General features: G+C 36.0%; 1 protein-coding gene across 4 annotated transcripts in view; it reads right to left on the bottom strand.

Moving 5' to 3' along the window:
• Positions 1-12,572, bottom strand: part of LOC150094869 (dynein regulatory complex subunit 3-like) — a 304,780-nt gene that overhangs the window by 231,868 nt on the left and 60,340 nt on the right. For all 4 annotated transcript variants that reach the window (XM_090411304.1, XM_090411301.1, XM_090411303.1 and 1 more), the window contains one exon: positions 2,957-3,130. In XM_090411304.1, coding sequence (XP_090267430.1) covers positions 2,957-3,122 — 166 coding nt within the window. In that variant the 5' untranslated portion in view covers positions 3,123-3,130. The remainder of the gene's footprint in view (positions 1-2,956; positions 3,131-12,572) is intronic.

The following is a 12,572-nucleotide window of genomic DNA, read 5'->3' as shown; positions in this document are numbered from 1 at the left end:
TTGTCCATTATAAGAAGAACTTTCTCAGGCAGACCCTTTTCTTGAAGATAGCGTTTCACTGGGGGAGCAAAGACCTCTGCCATCCACTCACAGAAGAATTGCCTGGTTATCCAAGCTCTGCTATTACCTCTCCACATAATGCTGAGTTTGTGCCTGCTAACTTTCTGCATTTTAAAGACTGGGATTTTCAGAGGTTTCATCTCCAGGTCATCACTGGCATTGGCACAAAAAAGCAAAGTTAGTCTGTCTTGGTGTGGTGTGGTATTAGGAGGCAAGAACTTAATTTTGATGAAACTAAACTCTTCAACCAAATCTTCTTCCAACTGTGGTGGATGTGCTGGAGCATTGTCTATTATAAGAAGAACTTTCTCAGGCAGACCCTTTTCTTGAAGATACCGTTTCACTGGGGGAGCAAAGACCTCTGCCATCCACTCACAGAAGAATTGCCTGGTTATCCAAGCTCTGCTATTACCTCTCCACATAATGCTGAGTTTGTGCCTACTAACTTTCTGCATTTTAAAGACTGGGATTTTCAGAGGTTTCATCTCCAGGTCATCACTGGCATTGGCACAAAAAAGCAAAGTTAGTCTGTCTTTCATTGACTTGTGTCCTGTCAATGAAATTTCCCCCTTAGTGATGAACATTCTCTTAGGCATTTTCTTCCAGAAAAGCCCAGTTTCATCACAGTTAAAAACTTGTTCTGGTCTGTAACTTTCTAACTCCATCAGTTTCTGAAATTCCTTCACGAACCTTTCAGCGGCTTCTTTGTCAGCACCTTCTCCATATCTAACAACACTATGGATACCAGTTCTATTCTTGAATTTCTCAAACCATCCTTTCTTAGCTTTAAACTCTTCTCCGATGTCTTTGCTACTACTAGTGGATGGCAAGTTCTGCAAAAGATCTTTGTAAATAGTTTGAACTTGTAAACAGATCATGTTTTGAGATACACTATCTCCTTTCAGTTGCATTCCATTAATCCAGACAAGTAGTAAAGTTTCCATTTCTTCTTCCATAACTTTATTTCTTTGAGATGACACAATAGATACTCCTTTGGCCACATCCAGTTCTTTATAAAAATCTGCTTTCCTGACAATTGTAGCTATGGTGGATTTGGACATCATACTGCTTGCACAGATCACTTTGCCTAACTCCTTTCTCATATTTTTCCACAATCTCTTACTTAATTTCTATTGTGATTTTCTTCTTCTCTTCTTTTTTAGTTTTCTTTGGCCCCCATGTTAAAAATAACATGCTGACCAGTGAAATTACGCTTATCTGGTAGATTATTCAGAAAATAAATATGAAGCTACAATAAAACACGTCACTTATAAAAAGAAATACATACAGTACACATAATAAATACAAACCTAAAAAAATCTTCATAAAGTGTATTGTTTGTTTACACAAATATCGAAATAGATATACACAAAAAAGCAAATACGTGCAGCATTTGTCATATTTCAGATAAATACGACGTAATAACAATAATCGTTACGCTAGAGACGGTTCAGCACATGCTCAGCTAAAGTCTGTAAAACAGGATTTAGTTCATTTGAAAAGAAAAGCATCACGGTTTATCTCGGGTATAGGTTCGTATCTAGAGGTCAAAATGGGATATGAAAAAAGTTTGTATCTTGAAAAGTTCATATGTTGAGTGGTTCGTATCGAGATAATAATGTATTCTTCCTATATTGACATATGGCCATAAAAATACAGACACTGAATGTAAAGAAAATTTAAAATTAAGAACAACACAATTTAGTATGGAAAGAAGTATGCTTCTTTCAATCACAAGACTAGATCACAAATAGAATACATAAATAAGAAATCAAACCAAAGTCTCAGACTTCGTAAGAAGACTGAAAAATCTGAAATGGCAGTGTTGTGGGCATACTTCTCGAAGACAAGATCAACGATGGAGAAAAAAAAGTACTGGACTGGATTCCATGAGAGAGGAAAATGACTATGATGCCAACCTAAATCACAGTGGATTGATGATATCATCAGTGACATGGGAAAGGAAAGCCATGGACAGATAGTTTTGGAGTCATCTTTGAAAGGCCTTCATCCAGCAGTAGATTGACAACAAATACTTTATTAATAAAATATATTATAAAAAGTATTTTTGTTGAAATTCATTTAAATGTCTAAAAAACTAAGTTTTCAAGTTTTTGGTATAGTGAAATCATGACAATTATAGTATAGTATAATCATGACAATTGTACACCAAATCTTGAGAGAGGGGAAAGATATTTACATTATATAACTTATTGTCCTGTTGTGGACTAAGCCACCTTACACAATAGCAGTACATTCATTAGGGATGGTGAGAAGAGAAAGGTGTTAGAAAATGAAATGAATGACTACATACTTTGAAGTATGAAAATTGGGAAAATAACTTTCTTAAAAGGGAAGATATATAGTGTGGAGGATCAGAGAGTCCTATGTGCCAAACCTCAGACCAGCTATTGCATATATAAGCAAGTCACATTAAGAGATGATTTTACAATGCCAAATGCAGTATTTCACAGGTTTCAAATCCTCCATGCTGAATGGGTTGGTAATGACTTCAAGCAAAAATAGCTGTGGATCCAAGGGGATGTCGAAATGCATGTACACGAATGCCAGAGGCATCAGAAATAAAGGAGAGGAAGTTACAACATTAGCCAGCTGTACTTGGCCAAAAATTATCATGAGAAAAAAGATTCTGGCTGACAGAAAATTATATAGTTACAAGGATAGTATGTAAGGGATATTGTATTTTCAGAGAGGACAGAGGGAAAAAGACAGGTAGAGGGATATTAATCATGACAATTGAAGAACTTTAACCAAATAAACTAGCAGATAAGGATGATTTTAAGTTTGAGAGAGAGATTTTCTAAAACCTTAGTTTCAGAAAATCCATATTTTATTTAATTTTATAATAAATAGAGATATAAAATATTATACTTACTTTTATATTCTAACTTTAAATCCTCAGTAGTTCCATAATCTATTCCATCTTCTTTAAACAGCTTACTGGCTTGTAGTCCTTTAGGCCCTTGGTCTAAAATAGCTTTGCGAAGGAGAGCATCATCAATTACTGTTGGTTCATTGGATATATATAACTTGGCACACATATTTCACTCTGAAAATGAAACTTAATCAATTAGAAATTCTGCAATGGAACAAATAAGAAAATTTTAAACAAGTGAAGAAATCAAAATACTAAATGTCTGTTGTAACTGAATGAGTTGACAGTTTTGTCCAGCTACTGTTCAAATAATACAAGAATTTAAATATAATCTGATCATATGATTAGAATTACCCAGAAAGTAAATTTAAGAAGTAAATTTTCATCTCACTTGCAATACCTTACCATCCTAACCAATTTTAGTTACTTTCTGGTGACCCATCAAAGCAAGGCAGTTATGTGCTTCCCTCCCTCCCTCCAACAGAACAGAGATAACATCTCTGAACCTTGTCCATTTGATGCTAAGAAAAGATTAATGAAAAAATGTTTTAAGCAAGAGAGAGAGAGAGAAGTAAAGCCATAGGCCAAATGAATGAGGACTTAATTAGCAATTTAATATGCAGTGAAAATGAGAAATGAATTAAAGAAATAAGCCAAAATGAATATATATGTAACTACAGTAACATCAATTAGTTTTATTTAAGTTTTTACTTCACCTAGTCATTCTCAGTCTTGTTTTGTAGCGCTAGAATAGTTCTAGATAGGACTATGTCTAAGATTTCCACTCCTTTCCATGGTCTCATTACTGTTTCCACTTTCTAATCAAAACACCTGCTCCAAACAAATAACAAAAATAATCCTTAGTTTTTCAAAGCTTGATCATCCAACAATATGCTACAGCAGATCAAGATCAAAATACAACTTATTTCAAGTAGCTCGAGTCAAAAACTCTAGCATCATACTTAGCTATATCGATAAAAAAAACACTGACAAATCTCAGCCTCTGAAAGGACTAAATGCAGAAAACTTGTTCCCTGCTCAAATGGCAAGCAAACATTTTGTCCTTTGCAAGTCTATGAAGCACAAAGACTCTTCCCCTTCTCTCACATTCATATGGTACAAGTGTAACATCACCAAAGATAAGGCTATCCTCATAGCACCAGTCTTTTCCTCCAGCTTTAGGAAAGACAATCAAGATGAAGAAACCACCAAGAACTGTTCACTGTGTCTCCTCTGATGTTTTGTCAGAATGATCAGAAAACCTTTCAGTGTGAAGAACCCCATGTAGGCTCATCTTGACATTTCAAGAGGCATTTGGTTGGTTCTGGCATAGAAGATTACAAACTACAGCCGTATGACCTGCCTTTCATGTGCAAATGAACAGATGGTTTCTTATAGTCATTAACTACATGTTATTTCACATTAATGAGGGGTGGGTACTTCATGGCTCTGTACTTTTTCCCATCAAACATGGTATGACCATACATAGTCATACCATGTATGACTATGTATGACTTTGCCTGTTCTGGGGGGTCCCCCCCCCAGAACAGGCAAACCGGCCCCATGAACACACATGGATTACAGTCATGAATAAGTCCCAGTCATATGCCAGTCCCGAGTTCTGGATAAAATTGAGGGGTTGAGGAAAGAAATGGTGAACTACCCTGTTCACCATTTCTTTTCTACTTGAATTGCCCACTTTGTGGGCAATGCAAGTCACCCACAGTCAGAAAATGACTGAAAGGGAAAAACCAGTAATAATTATAATTCGTCCATCAGTTAGCATAAATTTGAAAAAATTACAGTATAAGCTATATTAGAGGATAAAATCATCAAAGTTAATAAAAATCAGTTGCTTAAATTTTTATTTAATGTTTAAACATTTGATTGAGCTACTTTTTACAAAAAAATTGAGTAAAGATGTTTGAATACTGGTCGACTTTTTCATCTTGTCATGCAATTTGCGATATCTGGCAATTGCTTTATTAAGATTTCTGAGGACTTCGACGCTTCATTCCATATCAGGATCAGCATCAAACAAAATTTCCTTAGCATGCTCAATGTGATTGAAAACTAGTTCAAGTTCTTTTGTAGTTAACTTCTTAGTCGTGACATTCTCTTCTTGTTTGCACTCCTTATCTTCTTCATATGCACACTGTTCTTCAGTTGAAGGAGATCATTCTTGCTTAACTGTTTTGAATGGGAATCGAGCAAGTTTCTCACATCTTCATCCAGTTCATTAAATGCAAGTTGTTTTCCAATTGGGCTGATTTCTTCAATAAATGTTAGATCTTGGATTTTGAGCACCATAAACTAACATAGGCTTGAGTTTAAAGTTGCCTTCTGCATTGCCTCCTAATAAAAGTGTAAGACGATCTTTAGACACTTTGTATCCTGGTTGAGATGCTTCAGTTTTAGATAGGAAAGATTTTGTTGGCATACCCTTCCAAAAGAAACCAGTTGAATATTTGATGATCATCATAATCACCCTCCTGAATTATCCTTTGCAATTCTTCAGAAAACTTGGCTGCAGAATTTTTATACAGCATAAGCAGATTCCGCAGTTATTCTTACGTTATGTAGTCCAGCTTGATTTTTAAAAGGTCAAACCATCCTAAACTCGCAGTAAATCTTCCACATTCCTCTTGAAATTTGGTCTCTTTCAGTGATGTAAAAATATCGAGAGCTTTTGCCTGAATATTCTTTATGCTAAGAGGCATTCTTGTTTAGTTACAATCCTCAATCCAGAGTGATAGAAGATGTTCCATCACAATCATTAAATGACTTATATTTCGGGTGATCTGCATGCTTAAAGAAGCAGTAGAAACTTGTTCTTTGTATTCTTTGCTCTTATTTCATATAGTCCTAACTGTAGACTCGCTGTATTCCAGGTCTCACACAATCATTGTATTACTAGCACCACTTTCATGTATCTTAATGACCTCCTGCTTTTCGTCTAACGTAATTACTTTTCTTCTCTTTTTATTACTGCCGCTTTCTTTATCAGTCTTTCTCTTTTCCATATCAGGGGTGAATATAATAAAGCCTTATGATTGATTCTCTTCTATCAAGATGGGTTGAGTACTTCATGTGTCCATCTTCTCCACTCTTCTCTTAATGAAGTCTTTCCTGAAAGATCTTGAAGGTTGTTGTTCTTAATACTGAAGAACAGAATGAATCAACAGAGATTACCTTACATTGCCTACAGGGATGGAAAACCACTAAACAGACAAGGAGCAGACCAAGGATAAGCTGGATCACCAAAGCATTATTAGGTATCAAAATTAAAGCAAAATGAAGTAAAAGTGATTGAACAAGAGAACAGACTTTGCACATGCACTTGTGATGATAGTTTTGAGTCAACTGCTGAGTGTCACCAGCCACAGCACTGCCAGTGCCCACTACACTGACAAGTGCCACTGCTCGCTGCATATTGGCAATAAAGTTTCTCATAATGTAAAAAAATCACGCTAACTGATTAATCATTCACATAAAGCAGGAAATAGCATCATTTCACTCAATTACACTAACTGATTATCGTGCATTTCGAATTCGCATTAAGCGAGGTTTACCTGTATTAGCAAATGGTGAGGTGATATTAAACCTAATCATTATGTATGAACTTTTCGTATGGTTTCGTATGGATGCTTAGAAGTTTATTATCATTTATGCCAATGTTTACTGGAGAAAAAACACATTTAGAGATAATACTAAACTAAATTTATTTAGCTAAATAGATTATTAAACCAATATTTCTTTTGGTCACCAATGCATCTTCATGGATGCAAAGAAATATACTAAGTATATGCACAGAACACACCAACAGGAAGGCAAATGCAAACTGAGGGTGAAATGTGGAACTCTAGAGTCCTAACTGGTAACTTCTATGGGTGGGATGATAGAATCTTGAAGGTATTAATATGATAGACATCCATATTTTTTAGTAAGAGGCAGCTGAATTTGTTGAGATTTGAAAAATGTTGTAGTGCTGTGGCAGATTCTAAAAACTGAATCTGATTTATATCTGCTTCTAAATAAAAGGGAGGCTGCCCTATTGGTGATCCATATCCATGGCACAGTCCACCACTCCAGAACAGCTTTAATGCAGGTAATGGACATAGTTTGTGTTTCTCCAAATGAATGCTAGCTGTTCTTATTGCTTATCCAAAGTAAGATAGTTTACAGGAGCAAGGAATACTGTGGACCACAGGATAGTCTAGACGATGGAGAGGATTTTTAAGCTCAGCAGATAAGAGTAGATAATATTTGGTATGGCTTGAAGGAAGTCTATATGTCATTCCATTTTAAAACATGTGAATTTTTTTCTGAGATACCACAAATGTCGGGAATGTCAATGGATTTTCTTTGTTCTGGATTCTCGGGGAGGGGTGGAGAATCTAGATTTGGAAATAGGTACAGAGTTCTGTTGATTTTATTAAAGGAGGAACACCAATGGCTAAAAAAAAGTGTTCCAGATGTGATTGATTTCAATGGAGAGGCTAATAAAGTCAAAGCAGATAATTCTACCTCTATTTTACTAAGGGTTTGATAACATTATGCTCTTGGAAGGGGGGGGGTTGATGTGACAGATGATGGATGTAGCTTAAGGTAACAAGAGTCAAGGAAGGGCACAGTTATTGTGTCCTTTTCAACTGTGAAATGGATCCTTGGATGTTGAGGTGTGCTAAAAATGTTTCCAACATATCCCAGCCATGTGGTCAAATGGCGACCACATCACTCACATAGCATTAGCCATACTGTGGGTTTGAGAAGATCAGAGATTAAGGACATATTTTCAAAATGTTCCATGAAAAGATTGGTGGGAGAGGGGAAGGGAAGCCCATCACAATGAAAGAAAAACTTTTACGTTTTTCCCTGCCAAGTAAAATAGCTGGAGTATATAGCAAAAGTGAAAAAGATTGATATGAGGGAGAGTCGAAATGAATTCTGAGGGGTTTTTTAGAAGTATATTAGCGAATAGAAAGGCTATATTAAACTGACCATAATGCCAGTATCTTTGAGGAACAAGTCTAACAAGCAAGATCATGTCTCACTTAAAAAGCTATGCCGAAACCAGAATGTCATCAGAAAAATGTGAATAGGACAATGTAGTAGTACTTAATCTATCTGAATATGAGCAAAAAACATGAACTTACATAGAGATTGATCTATGTACTGCTTAAATGACACCAACCCTATACAAAATGCCAAAAAAAGCACTCACTCCAAAAAAAAATCATTAGACAAAGTTGTATCCTGGCTTCCTGAAATAATTCCAAAACTTAAACCATATGATCCCAGGCCTCCATATATGTATGGATCACCTAAAATACACAAACAGAACATGCCTTTGAAGCACATAGTGGACAGTATTTGTTTTCCAAATTTACAAAATAGACAAATCCCATCCCACATTAAAAACTCTGTGCACTTCAAATCTTGCATGTCAAACTTGATCGTCGAAAATTATTATTATTATTATTATTAAACAAGACCTCATGGAGTCAAAGACTCATCCAGGAGGTCCTTCTATCTCACACACATCTCATCATACAGGGTCTTAAACACATTCAAACTCCCTGCAGACACCACACTCTCAGGCAAGGCATTCCAATCATTCACAACTCTGCACGAAAAAAACCTGCCTCTCACTCCCCTACTCACACCCTCTTTATACAGTTTCCAGGGATGACCTCTGGTTCTCCCCTGATCTCCCACTATTCGCTGTAGAACTTCTCCACCATTGATCCTATAGCAACCCCTTACCAACTTGTAGGTCTCTATCATATCTCCCCTCTTCCTTCTCTCCACTAGTCTCTGCAAATTACATCTTTTCAATCTTTCCTCATACTTGACATTCCAGAGATCAGAAACTACCTTAGTCAGTCGCCTTTGGACCCTTTCCTGACATACTGACAAATACTGACATTATAGTCCATTTTGATATTGTCTCCCTATTCACTAATGTAACACTAAAAGAAAATTCAAAACTCATTCAGACTCTTCTCCCTGAGACCAACACCTGAGGATCTTCCCAACTATCTACCCTTCTTTGGCATTTCTGTTGCCAAACTATCCCAAAAGATCCTTATCTTTTCCCTGTCTACAGAAAACCTACTCCCACTGAAGATGCATCTATCATCTGTTACATCACCACTGCTTCCAGCAGTATGGTGTTACCAAAACCTCAGCAAATAGAGCTAAATAAATCTAAATAATCATATAGATAGATGCAATATAATAATTTTTTGTTAAACTGACTTCCAACGGTCTGCTCTGGCATTAAGCAGAGGTCAGGAATTGCAGATAATTTTTATGAGAAGGAGCTGCTTTTTTTTGAATTCAACTATTTTGTAATTTGATTCCTAATTAGGCTACACTTCCCAATTTTGGAAGCAAAACATCTACATTGATTTATTAGTTCTAGCTGATTACTATTACAGTATCGATACAAAATTAATAACGGAAAAAAACTCACGTACAAAGATTATTTAATAGTATAATTTTCGCCTGCGTGTCACAGGCATCTTCGTAAATTACCTTCCCTCAATCTCTTCTTATATCTGACATAATAATAATAATAATTATTATTAAAAATGACACACAGGCGAAAATTATACTATTAAATAATCTTTGTACGTGAGTTTTTTTTCCGTTATTAATTTTGTATCGATATGTCTACTCATGGTATACCTCTTTTAAAACTTATTACTATTACTGTAGTTAAGTGTGTATTTATCCTAATATGTCAAAGCATTAGGTCCAATGAAAGTATGTGTAAATTAAAGGGACAAGAAATCAACTCTTATTAAATCATGTAGGAGTTAAAACACTCATCAAGGGAAGTCTATATTCTCTCATGCCAAAAGATCATCAACATGCCTTGAACCCGTTCACAGTTTCCTCACTCCACACTTTCAGGCAATGTATTCCACTCACCAATCAAATAATCCAATTCTCATTTTCCTACTCACATGCCTACCTCTAATCTGAATATCTCTGAATATCTCCTCTATGTTAATCAGGTAATAACTCCCTCACCAACTTATGTCTCAATCCTATCCCCTCTTCTTCATCTATTCACAAGGATCTGTAAATTACCTTCCCTCAATCTCTCCTTATATCTGACATAATAATTATTATTATTATTAAAAAAGAATTAGCTGATTTTCTTCTTATTATTATTATTACAGGAGTCTGTAGACTAATCGAGAGAGGTCCTAAACATAATGTCAAGAACTATCCAACATTTGCACAGTATCTATCATATTTTGCTTTGAACTCATACACAGTGATAGCACCCACAACAGACCCTGGCAACGTATTCCACTCATTCACTACTCTCCAAGTGAAAAACCTGGTTCTAACATCTTTGCTAACTACATTTACTCAGTTTTCATAGATGGCCCCTAGTTCTCCCCCAACCAGACCTGTTTTGAAAAGTTTCCTCTGAATTAATTTTGTAAAAATCCCTCAGTAATTTGTTAGTCTCAATCATATCAGCCCTTTTCTGCCTATCAACCAGTTTCTGTAACCCACAAATCTTCAACCTGTTCTCGTACAGTACATTCCATAGATCTGCTACCATTTTGGTCACTCGTCTCTGGATTGTCTCTGGTCATCTGATCATCACTCGTCCCTGCACCTCCTCCTCATCATCAATAAACTAAAGTTACCTGGATTACTAGGTGATGAGATCTGCATGTAGTAGTCAAGATGGGGTCTTATCAAGGCTTGATAAAGAGGTATAATAACCTACTCATCTCTGCTCGTCAAAGTAGTCTTTCTTCAGTAACCAAGTAATCCGATGAGCTGCTTTTGCCCTTTTGATGTGTGCCCTCTAAACTTTAACAACTTATCCACTAACACTCCCAAAGCTCTAGCTTTGTAAATTTCTTGGATTACAGTTCCACTAATGTGGTATACAGCTGGTAATCTTTTCACCACAAAATGCATAACCTTACACTTTGCCACATTAAATTGACATCCATTCTCCTTTGCCCAGTCTGCCAATCTATCAAAATCATTCTGCAAAATTTTAACATCATCTGTATTAACTATTGCTGTACCCAATTTTGTATCATTGGCAAACAACTGAACATTTCCTCTCAGATCCTTTCCTATATCATTAACGTACAAATTAAACAGTAGCAGCCCAAGAACAGAGCCCTGAGGCACACCACTAGTCACAGGCCTTCTTCTGGACTCTACTCCTGCATAAACTACTCTCTGATATTGCTCCATCAACCACCCTCTTATCCACCTCACCAATCCTATATTATAATTATTATTTGATACCAAATATTATTTGAGGCCAAAGACTCACTGAGGGAGGGCACCTACTCTACAACTCTCCATCTCCACCAACTAAGCTGACTGCAACTACCATCATCATCTGCACCAGTATTTCTCAAAGTGTGGTACAAGTACCCCAGGGGGGTACGTGGCAATTTTCAGAATGATTTTAAAAGTATTCAATAAATTATATATATATATATATATTATGTATGATTTCTTATACTCAAATTGCGAGTTATTGTCACCAGGATGTGAATGTCATGGCGATAGTAACTCGCTCCCTGTGGCAAACAACACGACCTCCCCAACAGTGTCACTATACTGTTGAAAGAAACAAGTAGTTTTATTGTATCACTGAATAAGGTACAGAGACATTTGCAGTCTATGTAATATATTTCTCAACAACTGGTGCAATTAGAAGCAACTGGGATAAAAACGGCACTAATGAATCACATCTCTCCTCCAACAGAAACTGCTGTATAATCTCAAGCAAAACCATATGTTGCTTGAGATTATACAGCACATGGTTTTGCTTGACACCACTCCATCGAAAAATTAAGATATATATAGTGAATGTGTTTCAGATATTATGGAATTCGGTTGAAGAGAATTAGCATTTCAACTCAACTGTTGGCTTGCCTTTGTCTTTGGTTCACACAATCTTTTGTTAATACCACCCCAATCATATACACTTCTTCATAGCTGCTCTATCTCTACTGGCCTACCACTGCTCTCTATTTTGCGCTCTGCTTTTACTTCGCATTAGTCATTACTGAAGGTCATTATGTATCTCAAGTCTCGTAAATTATGGGTAATTTTTGCTTGAAATAATGGGAAAGAAGATGATGCTATTTGGGTAGATGACTTTTAACGATGCACACAAGGAAACTGTTCTCGAGGCCAAAAGTAGTGATGGTGAATAGGAGCTTCTTGGTAAGTCACACGATTTTCAGTTTTTTTCTCAAAACTTTAGTTTCAGAAAATCCCCGCATATATCTCACACCACGATGTTTTAGCTTTAATTTTGGGAAAAAAGTGCGAGTTATATTCAAGTAGGTATGGTAATGTTTTTAGCTTTCAAATTCTTGAGTATGGATCATTGGTTAAAGACTGAATTTATAAAACAGACAAAAGAGAGCAATATAGCAAATACAAGTAACTGTAAGCAACAAGAAAATGTTGATATTGTATCTGGATGAAATGAAATTGATAAGGGTGTGTTGTCTGATATCTCTAGAAAACCAACTAGGAAGAAGATGAAAAATCTTCGTAAGTATGACATGAATTACTTGAAACATAGATTTTCATGGACAGGAAA

This window comes from Typopeltis vanoorti, chromosome 21 (assembly GCF_054136105.1).
Source record: "Typopeltis vanoorti isolate ZY-2024b chromosome 21, IOZ_Tvanoo_1.0, whole genome shotgun sequence".
Lineage (NCBI taxonomy): Eukaryota > Metazoa > Arthropoda > Arachnida > Uropygi > Thelyphonidae > Typopeltis > Typopeltis vanoorti.
This window is presented reverse-complemented; position numbering and strand designations above follow the sequence as displayed.